The 21,289-nt window shown below is 47.2% G+C and overlaps 1 protein-coding gene across 7 annotated transcripts in view; it reads right to left on the bottom strand.

The window, feature by feature from the left end:
- The window catches only part of HSPG2 (heparan sulfate proteoglycan 2), a 1,237,996-nt gene that overhangs the window by 220,484 nt on the left and 996,223 nt on the right, over positions 1-21,289 (bottom strand). For all 7 annotated transcript variants that reach the window (XM_069610942.1, XM_069610946.1, XM_069610944.1 and 4 more), the window contains 2 exons: positions 17,356-17,540; positions 16,431-16,626 (listed from right to left, as the gene is read on the bottom strand). In XM_069610942.1, the coding sequence (XP_069467043.1) occupies positions 16,431-16,626; positions 17,356-17,540 (381 nt within the window). The remainder of the gene's footprint in view (positions 1-16,430; positions 16,627-17,355; positions 17,541-21,289) is intronic.

The raw sequence follows: 21,289 nt of genomic DNA, 5'->3' as shown, positions 1-21,289 counted from the left end.
GGCACAGGTCGCTGGATCTTACCAATTATGATTGGTTTATCTACATGGTGATATTTTCAGGATGACGTGACAAGTAAGGTAATTTGCTAGGAGTTGTTCTAAAATGTAATAAGGGGTTGTCCTGATGTCAGCTATATATGCCGACCAACAATGTAGAATTGTGTAGGTCATTGTTTAGGTGTAAGCCTGGCCAGAGCCAGTAGGGAGAGAGGGATGTGTTTTTACAGGAAAAGGTTTCATTTACTAATTTATTCATATGCTACTTTTGTGGTTTTCAACTAGGACTATTGAGGCCCAGAATGGGTAGTTCGAGGGTCTTTTGGGTTTTGGTTTCCTGGTCTGTTGACCACCCGGCCATAATGCATTGCATTGCAAAAAAGAAGCAGTCTTTCTACATCCTGTGCACTTAATCTTTGTTTGTGTATATTATTTGGAGTCTGAGGAATATTTTTCTACAAACTCCAACTATGACAGTAAAATGTACAGACAATACTTCACACGGCAGAGCTATCTTTGTTTATTTAAATGATTAAAACACTTCCTTTGTAACAGCACTCTGTTGCTTCCCAGCTAGGTTTGTACTTTATAAATGCCATACAGACATAACCAAGTACTAAAATAAGTTGACATCAGAAAACAAACCCCTATAGTTATTCCAAAGACCAAGGGGGTTCTAGTGTCTGGCTTCAAAATGACAGACCTAGAGTGCAATTATCTCTCAGGAGCAATCTGTCAGTCATTGTCGATTTCTGCTTCTGCCGCAATCTTGGAGTCACGTTCGACACCTCTCTTTCCTTTACCAAACATATTGCTTCTATATCTAGAACCTTTCGCTACCAGCTCTTTTTTTTGTATACATTTGTTTATTAGCATATAGGGTAGTAGTAACTTCGTTAACAAGCATTACATCATTCGAAAATACACCTTCCCCAGTAGCCCATAAACAATGCACATAGCGCTGCATTGGCTCAGGGTAGAGGAGCGCATTAAGTTCAAAGCCCTCTGCTTGGTTCATAAATGCCTGTATGGCTCAGCGCCTTCCTATTTGAGAACACACTTAAGGCCCTACAACCCCACACGAAACCTTCGCTCGGGTGGAAAATGTCTTCTGCTTGTGCCCAAGTTTAAGCTAAAAACAGGGTTGGGTAGATCCTTTCTCGTGCTGGCTCCCAAACTGTGGAACAGCGTCCCTGAATCACTTAGGTCCGAAGCCAGTCTCCCAGTCTTCAGGAAGAGGCTGAAGACATACCTCTTTAGATAAGAATCCGTGGGCGCAGGTCCTAGTTAGAGTTCGTGTCGCTTATTAGCTAGCTGTACCGTTTGTTCGTCCCATACGTGTTGTCTGTCTTTGGTCTTGCAGGAGCAGTGTTTTATGTACAAGCGCCCTGATGCCTGTGGGCTATCGGCGCTATATAAAAACTAAATACATACATACATACATACAAGCCAAGAACAGCTTGCCCACATATATCCCATACCTCCTAGCTACATTGCACACCAGCAGTGGCACTTTCACCTCATCCAGGTCAGTATCCCATCCGCCTTTCCATCGGTTCCCATTGCATTTTCAAATAATATCAGGTGGAACTCCCCCGCCAGTGCGTACATTCTCTCCATCTCTTACATCAGCAGTCTCTCAAGCTGGCATATCATCTGAGGGAGCAAACATTGAATGTATAAAGGAGTTCCAAGACATTATATTACCATTTGCCCCTTGCTGGCTTTTGTGTGTACTCCTATACCACACCTTCGTCTCTGCCATTGACCACATATTTAAGTCAGCCAGCCAATTCTCATATTGTGATCCCATTGCCGTCTTCCATGCCATAGCAGTACTACATTTTGACAATTTACAGGTCAAGTCAATCAGTTTAATAACAGGTCTATTGACCTTCGGACGAGGGTATAAACCAAACAGGCATGCCCCAGGAGTCCAGGCAAAACCTAGTTATTTCAGTAGCTTCCAATTTTAATCAGATAACGTGCCAAAATTGCTGCATCTTTGGGCAGGCCCAAATCGTATGTAAAAAAATCAGCATTGCCCTACTCTATGTGCGGTGAGAGACACTCACTAGTTATGCTGCGTGATCACCCCAATTTCCCCAAAATTCCGCCATATTAAGATGGTTTCCAATTTTTTGTTTTTATTCCTTTTTGTTATTTTAAATACAGCAACTCAAATGAGCTGTTAAATTTATATCGGCCACGACATGTACATGTTTCGATCATACGGATCGTCTCCAGGTGACTAAACAAAAGACAAAAGGAAACAAAAAACAATTTGACAGAAACAGGTATGTTAACCTAGCTCCCTGCCTCCGATTTCCTCCAGACACCACTCTAGGTGTTCCAGAATCTGTTAGGTACACACTCTTCTGTGCTTTGTCCGGTCGAAGAAGGCCCAAGGATCATGGGTGCAGAGGTCACATTTGGCATCAGGATTTAGATTTTCTGTCAGTCACAGTGCACAGGAATCGGTTCCAGTAACATTCCAGTAGGAACCCGAAATGATGAAAGACGAAGACACCCCAGGACCTCTTACCAGATTGAAGGAGTGTTGCAAAAGGAGTCACCATGAACAGGCGATCTTCAGGCACTGGACATAGGAGCAGGCCCAGCACAGCTTCACTTGGAGTGAGACAGTTGTAAATACAGGAACAGGCGACTCATGGCACAAGCTGAAGATCTGCAAAGTTCCAAGGCTCTGATCGGAACAGTGACGGCTGCAGCGAGGTAGCCCTCTAGTTGGTCCAGGGACACTTCTGAAGGCACAGCAGGCACAGATCCTCAAGAAGGGGTCGAGATTGGTTGTTCCAACCGGTCCGGGGGTCGAAGGCCTTCTTGAGGTCAGGACAGAGGAGCATGGCTTCAATGGGAGAACACTGGAGTCGATGCTGGTCAGCTGCAGGATTAATCTCAGGAGTCTTCTCTTTATCCAGGATTTGGACTTCGAGCAAGCCCAAATCCATCAATGGTAAGGATCTGCACCATTGCTGGATTCAGCCAGGGGTTGTCCAATCATGAGAAACCGCTGGTTATCACAACTGCCCACCAACAGACTTTCAGGCACCAGAGGATGTGGAATGGGACAGTCCCAGCCCCTTCCTCTGGCTCTACACACAACGCCCCCTTAGCACACAAAAGCCACAGCTTTGCCTGGGAAAGGGACTTCCATATGAGGCATTTCCTGACCCGAGAATATCGGATGAAGGCCAAAGAACAATATGGCAAAAGAACAAGCAAAAAACGTCCTGCCGGCTTAGGGTGCTAACCACTTTTAGTAGCCATTGGTGGTAAATGCAAATGTGCACGAGTAAAATAACAAAAATTGAAAAAAATATCACAGCTGCCACCAGCCTGTCTTAGACAAATATGAAAAGTAACCAAAAAGCCATTACATGAAAAGATATAAGGATCCAAAGTCTCCTAACTGCACTTCAGTGTAAGGGGATGTGTGCAATTGTAACAATACACGGATGAATTAAGAGACAGTCTCTTAGTACTGATAGACATAGGGACTTGTCATTTTCCCCTAAGAATGAGCAAAACAGGCAAGGGGAGTAAACCAGAAGGCTATTACCTCCAAAAAGTCAGGACAGGGTTCAAAACAAGCGCAATCGAGTGGAGGGAAACCTAAAAAAAGAAAATATTTCCAAGCAAGAACACATCCTCAATTGGTCCTCTGGTACCAGAACAATGAAGAATGCAATGAAGCCCAGAAGCCAGAGAAAGGCTCGTGCTGGTGGAATAGGTGCATTCTGGAAGCAGATGACCATCTGTCGAATGCTGTGGACTCTATTCAGGTGGAAAGGCCTTCCCTACCTAGGTGTTCAGGATTGCTACAATGAACTGAACTGGAGCCTTTGAGGCGACATCTAGAACTTCTGGAAATTCAGGGAGAAGCTCAAGTTGTGCAGCAGCTGGCAGGTATCCTTGGGGTGATTGGCACCTGCATCCGTGAACCACTGCAAAGAAGCCAACCATCAAGGTAGGAAAAGTGGTGAATCCTGTCCCTCCTGAGATGAGCCACTACTGCCATCAACTTGGTGAACACTCTGGGAGCGGAGGTCAGACCAAAGAGGAACACACTGAACTGTAAATTGGAGCTCCTGATCACGAAGCTCAGGAACTTCCATATGCAGATCCAGCCGAAGCACAGGAAGTAGGCATCTAAAAGTCTAACACCACCATACAGTCCTAATTCTGCAGAGCCTGGACAATCTCCTTAAACTTCACACCCTGAATTGGTCCCTCCTCAGGAACTTGTCCAAAAACCTGAGGTGCAGGATGGGACGGATGCCTACCCACCAAACAAAAGTACAGAGTAGCAACCCGTTCCCCTCGCCAAGGAAGGAACCTTCTCCACATTTCCTTTCGCCAACATAGTGCCAACTCTTCCAAGATAATGGATTCCAGGGCAGAGTTGGGAAGCAGAGGTGGTATGTCCAGAGGTTTTCAGAGAAACTGGCAAAAGCATCCTGTCCTCATCAACTGTAGTACCCAAACATTGGAGGTGATCTGCCATTTTTCATCAAAGGCAGAGATACCTCAACTGGAGCTGCAGGAAGGCAAGGTAAGGAGGGCCTCAGAGGTTTCAAGGTGAACGATACCATGCCGAATGTAGATAGGTCTATGCACCAACTCCTCAAAGAGACCTCAACCCTGCCTGAATGAGTACCTTCTCTGCATTGCCTTAGCTTCAGGATGTTATTTCTTCCTGTGCACAACGGATGTGAAAAAGCAGAAACATCTCCTTCTAGCATCATAAGTGAAGAAAGGCATTGGGGTGGGTTTCTGGACTGCCAAACCCAAAGATTTGGTGGTAATCCTCTAGTACTTAAGTGACTCATCTGTCTTGGGTCCGAACACATGTTCGCTGTTGAAGGGCATCTCCCACAATTTCGTCTATACCTCAGAAAAGTCCTGATGACCTCAGCCCCAAAGCCCTGTGCCCGACTGTTAACATCCCCACGGAATACCCGATGCAATCTGCTGCATCAAAGCCAGCCTGCAGGGCTCGGCAAGCTGCTTCCTTGCCATCATTACAGTGAGGAAACCATCCTAGATGTCTCCTTTTGGCAAATGGTTTGTGGGCTTGGATATTACCGACCACAAAATGTGGGAGTACTTAGCCAAACTGCAGGAGACGCTCACTGCCTTCAATCACTTTTTTGGCTAGGGCCAGTAGTCTCTTCTTTGCCTCTCTATCTGGGGGCAGGGCCAAAGTAGATGTTGAATGATTAGAATGTACAGTTGCGACCTCAACCACTATGCCTTCCAGGGTTAGATGCCCCAGAAGAAAAGCATAGTCCACTTGCACCGGTTTATAGTTCCTCATGAGGACCTTATCGACTGCTGGTGTGGAATAGGGCCTCTGTCAGTGACAAAATCAAATCCGTAATTGCTGCTGAAAGGGAAGAGCTGTCTCAGACTACAGTCCTTTATTCAGAATGCCCTCAAGTAAGATACTGCATTAAAGGTTTGGCCAGTGTTCCCAGTACCAGAGCAGCTACTGTCAGCTTCACCACCTTCCTAAACCAATACCCCTTCCTTTCCCCTAGCCCCTCCCTTCCCCTCATCTCCCCCTCCCCCTACCTCAAATCCTACACCGTAACTCCCTTCACCTACCCCCTCCTCTACCCTCCTCCCACCATCCCCCCCCCTGTAAATAATTCTACTTATTGTTCTAATGACTTTTTCATGTTTGTAAATATGCTTCTCTCACTTTTGTACCAGTTGTTATATTGTAAAGCGCTTTGGCTTAAAGCGCTATATAAACTCAATAAACAAACATACTGCACATTTGGATGTGCACGAGGGGGACCTTGCTGCAGATTCTAGTTCAGGGGTAGTGTTGAATCCATTCGCACCACTGAGTCCTGACCCAAGTCCATTAACTTGACCAGGTTTGCCAGGAAATTGGGGAGAGTTCCCCCCCCCCCCCCCAACCCATGGCAAGGGTTTGAGCTTGAAGGGGACAGGAGCCTCTCAGTCATCAAAAATATATCGAGGACTGGAAAAACTGCACCCTCAATTCTGCTATGTAGTTAATCAGTGGTTGTGTGGTTGGTGCCGAAGGGGAGGTGGCAGTGGTCAAGGAAGATGCGCCAGCGCAGAGCGTCACCACCAACGTTGAGGGGGGCACAGCTTAAAAGCATACGGCCCAACTCCTGGAAGCGCTTACCTGCCAAAGTGTTTGGCTGAGAGCCCACTTTCGAGACCAAAGCTGTACTAGACATGTTTTTAACAAAGATGGCTAACATCTGGTCTGGAAACTCATCCGACTCCTCACTAGAAGCATGTCCGATTGGAAATGTAAACTTATGAGAATCTGAGTAATACTCACTCTTGTCCCTCCTAAATCTAGGGAAAAGGCAGAATAAGAGTGGTGCGAGACACCGCAGGAGTGCAACGCTTCTTGGACTTCTTATGCTTCCTCCCCTGCCTCTCATTCCCCTATGCCTGAGAACAGGCAGGGGACTTCGAAGGGGGAACAACCTAGAACCAAGTTAATAGCTCACTCTCTGAAGGGCTTCGGGTTCATGGACCTGCACAAGCCGCACTCCATGTCATGATCCACCCCCAGGCACCATAGAAAAATATTTTGGGGGTTGACTGACCTTTTGGAGCTCCAATATCAGCAGAGCTTAGACCTCGATGGCTCAGCACAGGGCATGGTGGAGCAACAAAACATTTTTTCTCTACACAGGATATGTTTGAAATAAAGCGTGCAGAGAACACAAGGGATGATGGGAATCAGAGGGAAGACATAGTGGAGAGGGAAGGTCAGATCCACCAGAAACGCATCCCCTAGCGCGCCATTCGCTGGGAATTCCCTGGAGCAAAACTGTCTGCCCTTCCTGTTGGACTGTGGGAAACCGGTCCACAGCGAGAGAAGACCTCATCTAGGATTTCCTGGCACACTTTCCACTTGTGTGAGACCATGCTGTGCCTGCTAAGAGCATCTGCCAAAATGTTCTCTGTCCCTGACAGATGAACTCCAGAGACCAAGATCCGGTTCTCCAATAGCTAGAACAACAGCTGGATCGCCTCTCTGCAGAGGTGGAGGGAGCGCACGCCACCCTGCTTGTTCAGGTAGTGCATGGCCACCGTATTGTCCATCAGGATCAGGACATGCTTCCCCTCCAGGGACAGAGCCAACACTCTCGGGGCTAGCCTAATGGCTCGCAACTCCAGCCTGTTGATGTGCCACCTGGCTTCCATTGCTGACCAAAGGCCGTTCATCTGCAAGTCCTCGCAGTGAGCGGCCCAACCCTTCAGAGTCACATCCGTGACCACAGAGGCCGGAGGCCAGAAGGGTTCCCTCCACCATAGGATTGCCTGCCGTCGGCCCACCAACCAAGGTTGTCGACCACTGACCTGGTTACCCTGAGGGAATCCGAAAGGATTCAGAGGTACTGGGACCATTGGGTCGTAGGAGCCATTGAAGAGATCTCATGCACAACCTGGCCTCTGGCACTAGAAAGAAGCAGGCGGCCATGAGGCATAAAAGGCAGAGGAAGGAAGCTGATGGTAAGGCGGTGTGGTTACGGAACTGGTTCAACATCTGCACAATGCTGTTAACGCTCTCCTCGGGGGTGAAAGGCCTCCCCCACCCGAGTGTCTATGACTGCTCCGATGAACTGGAGCCTCTGGACTGGCGTCACATGGGACTTCAAGTTCAGGGAGAAGCCCAGCCTTTGGAGTAGCGAGTAGGTGTCCTTTAGGTGATACAAAACCCATTCGGCCGACTTCCCCCTGATCAGCCAGTCATCCAAGTACGGAAATACATGGACTACGGATCTCCTGAGGTGAGCTGCGACTACTGCTATGAGCTTGGTGAAGACCATTGAAGCGGAGGTCAACCCAAAGGGAAGCACCTTGAACTGATACTGCTTGCCGCCGATGAGGAACCTCGGGAACTTACTGCGCTTTTGATGTATTGCCACATAGAAATAAGCAACCTGCAATAGACACCAGCCAGTCCGGCAATTCAAGTGTGTGGAGAATTTCTCTCAATGTCACCATCTTGAACTTGTCTCGTCTACTCCCTTCTTGGGCACTAGGAAATACCGGGAATACCAGCCCGATCTGCTCTGCTCAGGCGCAACCTCTTGCACGGCACCCTTCAAGAACAGGGCTCTCAGTTCTTCCTGGAGCTCCTGTCCCAGTTGGCTTGGAGGGTCTGTCTGCAGGTTTCCTTAAGAAGGGCAGACGAGAACCCCACCGCATGAGCTCCAGGACCCAGGCATTGGAGGTAATCTCCTGCCATTGGGTTCAGTGCTCTGACAGCCGTCCACGAACCGGCACAAGCGGATAATCAAAGCAGCTTAGATGGCAGTGCCGCCACTGGCGCTGCTTTTTGGCCTCTGGAACCCCGCCAACCCCTTCCAGGGCTCAAGAAACACTTCTACTCTTGCCTGGCCTGCGCCTTCTCTGTCTGGAGGCAGATTGGCAGATTAGAGGTCAAAGATGCTAGTCTGGAGGAAACTGTGGCAGCCTGTATGACAAGACCTTCCGTGGGAAGAGTGAAAAGATCAAAATGGTGGGTCTCCTCTTGCCAGCCTGTACTTTCCGGTCATGGTGGAGTTGACCGGGGGGATGGAGCAGGGAGGCTACTGATCAGCAATCGCTGGATTTAGAGGCATATTCCTTTGAGTAACCAGACCCTCGTCCAGTAGTTCAGTCAACTCGTACCCTTGGACTGGCACTGGTCAGAGCGTCCCCAACGGCATCTCAGTGCCACAGTCCCGTCCGACACTGACAGTTACTCTATCGGTTCCGAAGGACAAGCCCTCAGCGCTGAGGGCTTGTCCTTCGGCACCGATAGAGTAACTGTCAGTGTCAGACGACACTGAGATGGCGTCGGGAACGCTCTGACCTTGAGATGCGCGTGAAGACCCCGGCATCGAAGGTTTAATCAAAACGTAGTCGAAGACTCGATCACTGTGTTCCTAAAGCAGCATGTCGAGCATGCGGTAAAAAGGAACTGAGGTATCGGGCATAGTGATGTGGAATATATACGACGCCCGACATCACGTCCGGAGCTGACGATAGAGCACAGAGAAAGACTGATCGACGCCCGAGTCGAGGGCCACTACGCCCCCCCAGTCGAAGTTTTTCTGAAGCAGCAGAGCTTGATGGGGATATCCATCAGATGAGGAATCTGCAGGAGAAAGGCAATCCATTGAAAGGAGGTTTACATGATAAACCCTGCAGCTCACTCACTCAGCCAGTAGAAGTTAGGACTACTAGAAAAATTGTCTTAAAGTTTAATAACCTGAGGGGACAGGAATGTAGAGGTTCAAAAATGTTAGTGCCAAATTCAGATCCCAAGCTGGGACTATGAAAGGGACTGGTGGCCAAATATCGGTCTATCCCTCGAACAACTGAATGACAATGGGTATTTTAAAATAAGAGCCTTTTGCAGGAGTGTGTTTAAAAATGGCTAATGCTGCCAGTTGCAACCCTTGATGGGCAAGGTGCAGCAAAAAAAAAAAAAAAAAAGCACTGCAGGTGTATCGCAAGTGAAAGGATCAGTAGCTTTAGCCCTACACCAGCTGCAAAACTTCTTCTAAGTGCAGCCGTATAGTGCTTTTGTTGATGGTCTTCTGGTCAAAAGAAACACCTCCATAATGTCGTCCGGGAGGTTCCCCAAAGGGGCGAAGATCTCTTGAACTTCCTGAACTAACTTTCACTCATGGGAAACTGTGCTCTGCCTGCTCAGAGCGTCCACCATTGTGTTCTCCTCTCCTGCTAGGGGAACAGAGAGAGAATCAATTTTACAGTGCCCAAAACCAGAGCTGCATTGCCTCCCTGTACAGGGGTAGTGACCCTTCACCACCTCCTTTTTTGAGGTAATGCATGGCCACTGTGTTGTCCATTATCAGGATGTTCTTCCCCTCTGTGGAAGGCATAAAAGGCCATTGGTGCCAGTCTGATCGCCTTCAGCTCTAAAAGGTTTATGTGTAGTCTTGATTCTGATGGGGACCAAAAACCGCTGATCGTCAGATCGCTGAGGTGAGCTCCCCATCCATGGGGAAGAATCTATGACTACTGTTATCGCCAGCCAGGGTGGTCAGAATATCACATTCTCCTTGCCGGCCCACCAAAGAGATCCTGTGAGTCCTTGCTTGGGACCTGAAAGAGGTCTGTCATCCTGTCTGAGAACTGTGACCATTGGGATCTGAGGGGCCACTGGAGGAACCTCATCCTTAGGCGGGCTTCTGGGACCAGGAGAATGCAGGATTCTATGAGGCCCAGTAACCTCAGAAAATCAAAAGCCTGTGTTGTTGAGGTGTTCCAGAGCCTGCTCTGGAGTACGGGCTCTGACCAACCAATCGTCTATGTAGGGAAAGATGTGAATCCCTCCACCTGCTTAGATTCACTGCTACCACCGTCTTCAACTTGGTGAAGACCCTCAGGCGTAGGTGTGCCTGAAAAGGCGTACTCTAAACATATAGTGAGTACTGCCAATGGCGTTCCTCAGGTACTTCCTGTGCTTGGGATTTAGAATTACATGAAAGTAAGCATCCTGAAGATCGAGTGACACCATCCAGTTCTGGAGCTGAAGGCCCTGGAGGATCTGTGAAAGAGTGACCATCTCGAATCAGTCCCTCCTGAGGAACTTGTTCGAGTGTCTCAGCCCTCTGTCTTTCTTGGGAGCCAGAAAATAGAGTACCAACATTGGTTTTGCTCAGCTACAGGCACCCTTTCTCCAGCAGGGTGAGAATCTCCTGCAGAAGGAGCGGGTCTGGTTCCCGAAGCGATCGCTCGCTCGGTGGACAATCTGGGGGGCCTTTTTAGAAATGGGAAAACATGACTCACAAAATCTACTAGCCCACTCGCATTGGCGAGTAGTTTTTAGGCAGGGCAAGTACAATTTGCATAATCCTTGACTTTGCTGGTGAATATGGGAACGTTAGAAACTTATTTTTGATTTACTGCAAACACACTTTGCAGTAATTGGCAAATACAGGTTTCACCGTGCATTTATTTCTTTGGTTTATCACACCACTTTTACGCTGATGACACTCCACTCTCTCTCTTCGTTTTCATCTGAAATTCACCACACTCTCACAGCCTGTCAAGTGGCTATCACATCTTGGATGTCCTCTCACTACTTACTGAAGTCCCTGCTAACACTCTCTCCCCTCTCCCTTCCTTTCTCTTTTCCGCCGTCCCAGCTTTCAATTTCAGCCCCGTCCAGAAACCATGGCTTCACTTTGACTGTAGTCTTTCCTTTTCTCATCACATTTCTCTAACTTGGCGAGTCTGTCGCTTTCACCTAGACAACATTCGTAAAGCCTGTACATTTCTCACCTTTCAAGCTTCTAAACTTCTGATTTCCTTCTTAATTTTTTCCCTGACTGTTTTACTGTTCCACTGGCATCTTCGGACTTGCCCCTCTTAAATCCGTATTCAACTCTTCTATCCAACTTCTTTGTTTTATCTCCTTCCGAGATTCTATTTCTTCTTCTCTTACCACTCTTGGCCAGTTATCATTTCACACTCAAATTAAATTAACATTCTCTGTCTTGTTTTTAAATCCCTCCATGGTCTTGCTCCCAGCTATCTTTCTGCAATGATATCTTTCAATACTCCTTCTCGCTCTCACCACTCTACTTCCCAGTTTCTACTGGTAACACCTCATCCCCCTTGAGCTCAATCTCGTGTTTGCACTTTTGAGATTATAGTACCCTCTTCACTGGAATACTCTTCCCTACTCTCTTCGTTCTATCACTGTCTATTCTTTATTTCATAGGTCACTGAAGTCTCATTTACTGCAACATCCTTGATTGATTGTTTTCTGAATTTTTTTGTTTACTCATTTTATTGTACCACACCTCGCTCTATGTACAGCGCTTTGGCTTAAGGTGATCTATAAAACCCAAATAAATAGAACAAATGCTTGACATCATTGCAGCAAATATGAAGTGTGCTTATGGCGACATGCACCATTTTACACAAAGCACTGCTAAATATTTTGTCACCAGTCACCTTGGGGAAAGTGCATTTCTCTTAGGTCGAGTATGTAAAATTCGTAGCTTGCCCTGCAGGTCTAGTGGGATTATTAAGAATTTGCAAGGCCTGGAAACATTGAAAGGATATTGAAAAGCTTTTCTTCCTGGAGAGAACCATATGTAAGTAAGATTTGGTAGACAAACGCTACAAAGAGGTTGTGAACTGTGTTACGAGACATTGACACACTTTAAAACCCATTGAAAAGAGATCCAAGTGATAAAGCCAGGCAGAAGCCAAAGACAGAGGCAATTGCTCCTTCTTCCCCTTTTCTGATATATTTTCTTAAGTGGTAGGGAATAGTTAGTAATAGGATTTGGACAAAATACAATTTCTTTTGGACTTTGACGAGCACCCTTATACCTTTGTTAGGCAGGGAACTTCCCTCATAGCAGTACAATTATACAGGCATTTTCTTTTTATTTAATAAACATCCTTAACCTGAAACATCTTGGAGTCATTCTGGTTTTACCACAGCATGCATCAATGACTAGAGTCGTCGGACAAACATAGGTCGCTGGACATTTTCTCCAAGACTAACAGAAGGTCTGAAGTTCATGCCTAAAACTGACTATTGCCAGCTCAAAAGTCACTGTAGCAATCTCATGTCAAGACATGCCTCTGGCCCCACCAAGATGCACAATGCCATAAAACCCAGTAAGCATAGATAAGCTGAGGCTGGAACTGTAGTCTGAGGTTAGACCCGATAAATTGGAGAGTGACAGCAAAACCGGAGACTTCCTGAAGTTCAGGGAGAAATCCAAGCTGTGCAATAGGCTGCACGTTCAGTAAAAGGTTTGCCGACTCTAGATCTGGTTAGCGGGCTTGAACGAGCCAGTCATCCAGGTAGGGAAAAACATGAATGCCTTCCATCCTGAGGCGAGGCTGCCACTACTGCTATGCCAGGCCTCTGAGGTGGTATTTCTCCATTCCTTGCGAAACAGGGATATTCTGCCTCCCACATGGGATAAATGGCAGACGTGCACTCCTCTAGGTGCGCTGCGGCCACTACCCTTGTAGAGATGAAATTGTCCTTGCCTGCCTAATGGTGCTTAGTCTCTACGTCTCTGGGCATAAGTGGTGAATGGGCAAAAAGCCCCATCCTACCCTCCAGGCTCACGGGTCGCTGTTGCTGCACTGCTAGCTCCACTGACTTTGTGGTCTTCTTACAGGCTTGAAATTTCTGGAGCAACTTGTCCTTGGTGCTGAACAAGCTCATGTCATTGAAGAGCATGTCCAGAGGTTTCTACTGGATGTCCGTAGTACGTCTTTAATGAGGGCTTCAAAACCCACCTGAATCTCCCCCTCTAGGACGTGCTCATCTGCCTTGGCCATCACTGACCACAGGCCAAATGAAAATGTGGTCAAGGCACAAGAGGGGTTGACACATTGGAGACCAAGGCACGAAGAGCCACAAATCTTCCTGCCCTTTGCTTCCAATCCTTTGCTCTAGGGGACCAAGACAGAAATGAGGTTGTCTTAAGGTTTGTCATAGCGACCTGTACCACCAAACTCACTGGGGAAGCATGGGCAGAAAGAAAGAATGGGTCCAAAGGGGCTGACTTCTGCTTTTTGGCTTTGGTCCACCGTGACAACTGACGCTGGCTTGACTCACAGTTCCATAACCGGCCCTTCTACTGCCTGATTGAAAGGCAAAAACTCCCTTTTAGGACCCTCTTCCAAGATGTCAGTCAGGCCATACTGCATCTTAGGATGTGACAGGACAGACAACCCTCAGGTGCTCGAAATCTTCTTGCGGTTTGCCAGGGGTGCCAGCCGGGACATTGTACTGCCAGTGAGGCGTCTAGGCCACTTGCCTCCTGCAAGTCGGCAGCCAGGCCCACCAAGTCACCCTGTTCCCTATAAAACTCCTGTGGGAAGTCTCTCACTTCCCTGGGAGGAAGGGCTCCAGTGGAAAGGGACAGGACTCCTGTCCTCATAAATGCCCTCCAACTGTGACATATATGCCCTTCTGTGGAGCGGGAGGAACTCCAGCGTTGTCACCAATGTTGTTGCTGGACTGGTATCATAGGCCAGGGGACCAACATCCGAAGACAGAACAGTGTGCCCCTTTGCTGTGATCTTGTCACGTCTCATGGCAGATTCCCTGCCTGCCCTACCAAGCGCAGTGGGATCCATCGGCTTAGCCGAAGCCATTGGCACCAGGGCTGAAGAAGACAGTACTGATGCCATGACCACTGACATTGGGGCCAGAGCTTCTGCGGCTTTGGCAAAGATATCTAGCATCTTCATTTGAAAAGCCTGCCATTACTGTGGAGTAGAGGATTAGGTAGCAAAAGGTACCTGCAGGGCCTCTTCCCAACAGCCCTCCTTGGAGTGGTGGCTCCTCTTCTTCTAAGACGAAGAAGAGTGATGCCGCAAAGAACCACTGAGTGACCTCGAGCTCTTGAGGTGCTCCTTTTTGTCTTTTCGGACAGATGACCATTCCTCTGTGCCACTGTCCTCGACCATTGACCTTGTGGAGCAAGGTCAAGAGTTTTGCTTCATGTTCTTGAACTGCCTTTATGTGCATCGAGTGGCGCAACACGCATTCCTGCACGTCATGGCCTTCACCAAGGCGATAAAGGCATATGCTGTGAGGGCCCAGCTCAAACATATGATGCCCAATATTTACAAATGTTTGAACCCCAAGACCCTGTCAGATTCGGCATTCCAATGAAAAGGGATCTAGCAAGAAATTTGGTTTAACCATGATCGCTATGAGCGGTGTTCCTTATAACGAGCAGAGTGCGTGGAAAAAGAACTGAGGTCACGGGGTGCGGTGCCTCTATATATACTGGCCCCAACATAATGTCTGGCGCCGGATGCATAGAGGTCTCTCGCAGAGCCACGCTGCACCCCCTGGCAGCGGAAAAGTTTCCAAAGAGCAGCTGGCGCTAGGAGATGGATATCATAGGTGAGGATTATGTGGGAGGAAGGAGTATATTAGAAGAGGTAAGCACATGAGCAAAATCAGCCCCAGCATGGAGAGGACAGTGGAGGGAACCTGTGAGGATCCAGAAGAGCAGAAGTGGGGTGTTGGGAACGCAACACCCTTCCAGATGGTGGTAGCTTCCATTACAAAGGTGTGAGGGCCTGGTGGTAAACTGCAAGAAGTAGCAGTAAAACAGCACAGACCATGGTCCCACAACGGAAGTGGGGGTCCAAGGAGGAGGAGCAGCAGAAAAGGGACAGTCCTGGATGCATGCCCAACAACTGAAAATGCAAATCAGAGAACAGGTAAAAGACACCAATGTGGCAGACTGGGTTCGAAGATGTGTTACAATGTTTTCCATCATCAAAATCTTCCAGCGGGTAAGACAGCCTGCTATTGTTCCAAAATTCTTGACGGAGGTATCCAGGTTTCCCCTAATATCCCCCACACTCAGGAGCCCACCAGTCACACAAAATGGGCAAAATCAAAGAGCGGTGGTCAGCCAATCAGGCTAGCTCCTGAAATATGACACTCACCCACACCCACCCCCACAGTATGTGTGTTGGCCATACCGAGGGCCAAGGACCTGTTTAAACCATCCAAAACTACTCTGGATGCTGCCCACATGTGCAAAACAGCAGTTTTAGGCCTGACTCGTAGTTTCCCATACAAAAGAACCCCAATAAACAAAATGGCAGATAGGTGAAAAAAAAACATTGATAGCCCATTGGCTTCCAAAAGCTTACGTAGGGCTACCAATACAGTAAATTGGCTTGCACCCAGGTGAAGCCAAACCTAAATCACAGCTGCCTCCAGCCTACTCCCCAGCACCAACGTAGGGTGATATAAACACACATTGGCAAAAATGGGGTGCTTAAAAAGAACTCCATTTGTTTAGGGCCCTAACGGCCTCTAACAAAAGTAACACATGTTGCAATGGCAGGGAAACCTCTGCTGTCCCTCTCACCACAAAAACAGGTAAAATATCAAAGAAAGATGGGGAAAAGCAAAAAGTCTAGGCAACCATAAAAAGAGACAGCAGGAACTCGAAAAATATAATTCTTCCCTAATGTCCAGGAGCAGATAACGCATGACATGATATTACCCCAGAGTCCTCCTTCTTGCTATTTAACCAATGCCTGGCCCATCACCTGCACTTCTTCATCCACCTAGGCTGTGATCTCAGTGGACAAAGGAAGTAGCTGTACAGCAGCATCAGAATCACATCTGCTCATTCCAGAAGTTTCCTCAAGGACCCTTCAGTACTGATTGATTTACCTGAACCCGAAACTTAGGAGTCTAGGAAAATCCTTCCAACCTTCTGTGAGAAAAGTGTCACACAATATCAAATTCTTACCACTGACAAATGGCCTTGTTTATATATCATTAACACATGAATGCTGTACCAGAGTATCTAAATCCACCCAATCCTTACTCCAGGACCCGAAGGCCGAATGCTGTAACTAGTGCTTACCTGCTGCTGAGCAGCGCAACGTGGCTGTTCCTCCTGATACAACTATCTGTAAAGCCTCTTCCACAGTCACGCTTGGCGCAGCTGGGTTCACCAGTCTGCCTTCTACATGCACCTCAACTTGGACCTGAGCAGAACCGTATGTGTTCTGCGCAATGCAGGAATAGGATCCAGCATCTTCTGGTCTTGCTGACAGAATCTAAAGGGAGATAAGAGAGGAGGCTCAAACATGCATCTCAAAGCTACAACTCCACTCATATTGCTCTTGCTTTCAGAACACACATCTATCATCTACCAGTTTCTTCCCCTAAACTAGTCGATGCCAAACTCAAAAATATCATGTAGTCCTAGTATTCGCCGTAATGGCGAAGTATTAATTTTGCATCATTACTGAGTCTTCAGTTGATCACATTCTTGCACGGGGAGAACTATGGCTATGCCACATCAGTCACAGAGGTAGACTACATGCTCATTAGATAAGGTGCAGTCTGAATTTAGAGTATTTCACAGTGCATTGGGGCACTGAGGTTCCAGTACCATTACTATGTGCTCAGAAGTAAAAAATAAACAATGATGTTTAAAAAGGAGAACATTATTTGTGGCGGTCTGCTTGAGGTAATCTCCTCAATGGGTGGTAGGCCTGACATTTATTTTCATGTTCTAGTGTTTCACCTTTAATAAATTAAGAGATTAGAAACTGTATATACTCTGTAGTGCTGAGGGCCCAAACAAAATGGCAGCTGCCTCCTCCTGCTTTTTAAAAATAAATACAAGTGTATAAAACGAACCTTGATAAACACCATAATGGGACCATTTATGGGGATTTCCAAAATGTACATTTTGTGAGTTATACAGCCCTGTGTGTCATGACAACAAAAGAAGCAGGGTAACTGTGCTGCCACTGAAAGGGCAAAGTCATAACACCCACCTGTAATACGGCATTGCTGTCCAAGGGCACCAGTGCCTGCTGATGCTTGGGATTTTGTCTGGCACTTGTCCGCCGCCAGCTCACCACAGGGCGGGGGTCCCCTATTCCCATGCACTCGATGTTGATGGCTTCCCCCACCTTCACCTGAATGGGGCCTTTAGGGTTCGCTGTTACAGTTGGAGGTCCTGTAAAGAAATAAAGGGCATTTAATAAACACTGCCTGCTTGGGTAAGCTATCCTTATTATCTGTCACTCAAACTTGTATCAAAATGTCTGTTTTAAATTAGTGAAAAAGCATATTGCCATTACATCCACAGCATTTTAATGTGAACCTGATGCTTGTACGCAAGAGTCAAAAACAGAAAATTACTTCACAATAATATTTCTTCTATGGAGTCCCCTCCCACAGATTCCTCATCTAGATAGATATCCTCCAGCACCAGCTGTACTCTGAAAACGTCACAAGGGGACGTAGTGTAGCTAGACGACAACCATCTCCAATGTTCAGCTATGAATCTGGACATGCTGCATCAATGTATAAATGCAGAACAGACTATGCCCCATTTCCTCATTTCTCCCTTTTTACCCTCCATGCTCAGCAGCAGAAGAAACCTATGTAAACTGAGAATTTAGAGAAGCAACATGCTGCAAAAGATTCCAATCAAAAGACAAAATCAAGGCAAACGCACTTGTCCTCCGCCAACAAGTCTTTTTCTTTAAATCAGCTTTTCCATGAGGGGCAGGGTGGGAGGTCAATGAGCAATCTATGGCAGGAGAATCCATAGAAAGAACATTACCGGCAGTTATTGTCCTCAGGTGGATTACGTCCACCCACAGAGGGCTGAAAGCAAAGAATCTACAGTGAAACATTGTTCAGGACGGCAACCCAAAATAGGCACCTCTACCAGACAACTAATCTAGACAGTGTTCGAATTGGAAGCAGAGAGCACCAGGTCGCCACCTGGCAGATTTCAATCAGTGGCACCCTTCTTTGCAACTCTGACACTGCCACCACTCCCCCTGGTATCATGGGCCTGGAACTGGGACATCACTTCCCTCCTTGATTTTTCATAACACACTGTAATAGAGAGCACTATCCAAGGTGACGAAGTCGGTTTAGTCATAGCACGTCCCATCTGTGTCTAGGAGAAGGTGATGAAAAGCCGTTTGACCTTACAAAATGAAGCTGTCCATGCCACAAAAAAGCTCATTGTCCTTTTGTGATCCAGCCTGTGCAATATCCGCTCTTCCTTCAAAGGAAAAGGGGAGGGGTGAGATATAAAGCCAATATAATCTTATGATTAACATAACATTCAGATATACCTTTTGGAAGAAATTAAAGTCTGTCCCCAAAGAGTCATTTACTCGGTCGATAAGTGAAGAAAAGGGTTTGTGCATCTCACGAACATGTTGAGCACACATGATCGCTACCAGAAACACTTTTTAACATTAGGAGCCGAAGAGAACACAAGTGCATGGGCTTGAAGGGAGACGCTGTAAAGAATGAAAGGACCCTATTGAGTTCACAAGACAGAACCACAGGTTGTGTTGGTGGATACATATTTGTCAAACCCTTAAAAACTGTGCAACCATAGTGTTAAGATGGATTTTCAGAATCAGCCCTGTGGACATATTCTGAGAGGCCACCCTATTCTGGTGAACAGGGAAATACATTAACGCTAGCCAAATTATCTGAGTAGTTTGAATGAGATGCAAGGCTTAGACATAGGAGTGTGTGAGTGTGGTAAATCAACTGTAGTGAACAAAGCAAGTGAATAAAAAGGTAAGCAAGAACCAAACTACAGAAGTGATACGTAGGAAATAAAGGAATTAGGCACACCATACACAGCCTTATAAAATAAGGCAGTACACCTTAAAAAGGAGAAATAACTTACCAGTAATGTTGACTCAGCCGCACCACTCAACTCTGGATGTGACATTGGTAGTAAATATATTGCATCACTGCACCCCGGTACCTCAGTTCCCAACCTCCCCCTGCACCTCCCCCAGTCCCAATCCCCCTTTCAACCCCCGGGCTCAGCAGCAGCAGAGGACTAATCCATAAGGAATCGGCTTGATGAAAACATAAAAATGCATAAAAATCACTTTTTTTGTGAGTAACAACCACTGTACCGAGAGCAACAGGCTGACAGTACACAACCAATAAAGCCCCGAAACCTACCCAACATCCAATCATCACAACCTGAAGTTGTCTCACTAGCAGAAAGCAACCAGAAAAGTAAACAGACCACTTCCATAGCAGGTAGGATGGGAGGCCAATGAGGAATCTGTGGAGGAAGAATCCAGCGAAATAACATTACCAGTATGCAATTTCTCCTTTAATAGATTGCAGTCTCTCGCAGATTCCTCATTTTAGCAACATCTTTTCCAGTGGGCACAGTGTGGCTCAGAATTGGCTGTACTGGGCAAACATGCATCCACTGGCCTCAGTTCTGCTTTTTTCCTTAAGACAAACCAGCTAAGGGGCCACCGAATAGCAGGTGTAGTATGAGCTATTTGTCAAGAGAGGCAGGTTGGGAGTTTGACGAGGAACCTGTGGGACTAAAGTCTCACCCATCAGAAAGAACATTACCAAGATGCAAGTCCTTTCTTTGTCCAACAGATTCCTCATCTTAGACTCCCGTAGCGGAAGAAAAACCTGAGGAGAGCGAGATACCACCACCTACACCACCAAAGAATCGCATGGCCAAAGTGAGCATTGACTAGGAATCCAGGCAGTAGTGCTCGACAAGCAAGTGCAGATAAGTCATGTCCAACACTGGGATAGCGCTCTGAAAACCAGGAGGTAGTTGCCAGACCTCTTGTTAAATGAGCCGTTGCGCACCCACCGACGCCCCCTCACCCTCTCCCCCCCCCCCCAGGCGCCTTTCCCAACTTCCTTCCCATAGCACTGAAACAGAGAAGACAATCCATCTGGATAGGGTACACTTGGTAACAGCCACGTCCATATGAGCACAAGGAGTTGTTATCCACACATGAGAGAGAGATAATAGCTGAGTGCCCTCTGGGGATCCAGTTGGTGAATCGCTCCTCCTCAGAAGGAAGAGGCAGAGAGTAGAAAACACGAAGATGAATGTTCTGTTAAAGATGGAAATCTGACATGACCTCAGGAAGGAAGGCCAGTTACACCTGCCGAGTCACCTTCGCCATGGAGGAAACAAGGTAAGGTGGCTTAAAAAGGAATCGGGATCTGAAGCTCTCGCACTCTCTTAGCAGAGGTAATGGCAATCCGGTAAATCACCTTTAGGGCAGGCAATCTAAAAGAACATGAATGTAAAGGCTCAAACAGAGCAGCCATGAGGAATGTAATAAGATTCAAATCGCAGGCGAAAAAAATAAATTGGCACGGCCAATCATGTTCTCTGTTCCCCCAAGATGGGCAGTGGACAGAGACATGGTCTTCAGAGGTCAGAAACACAGCTGCATGGTTTCCCTGCACAGAGGCATCAGCATTATACCACCACACTTGTTGAGGTAGTGCACGGAGAGAGGGGCTTTGTTAGATCTGGCATTGAATTTACATGAAGCCAGCGGCCTTGACACCTCCCTGGAGCTGGACATCCTTCAGTCTCTGACTCAGAGGAAGCATTATACTTCCTTCCAGAGAGCATGGTGAAGGTAGCCGACATTCTGCGTGTCGGCTCCTAAAAGACCAAACAATCAATTTGAGCTTACGGACATCCTGGAGACAAAGGGAGACCTTGCTGTCAAATTCAAAACCCTCTGCATTGTCCACAAGGCCTTGTAGGGCCTGGGGCCTCAATACCTTCAACTCTCTCTTCCTAAATATCTTTCTTCTCAAGCTCTTCGCTCATCCGCTTCCAACTCCCTCAGGGGCAGTCGCTTCTCCAATCAACGAGTTGGTGGTAGATCTCTTTCTTTGGCTGGTGCCTCGCTCTGGAACAGCCTCCCT

The sequence above is a fragment of the Ambystoma mexicanum genome, chromosome 8 (assembly GCF_040938575.1).
Source record: "Ambystoma mexicanum isolate Mex_15411 chromosome 8, UKY_AmexF1_1, whole genome shotgun sequence".
Taxonomy (NCBI): domain Eukaryota; kingdom Metazoa; phylum Chordata; class Amphibia; order Caudata; family Ambystomatidae; genus Ambystoma; species Ambystoma mexicanum.
Note: the sequence above shows the minus strand (reverse complement) of the source record. Positions and strands in the feature narration are given on the sequence as shown.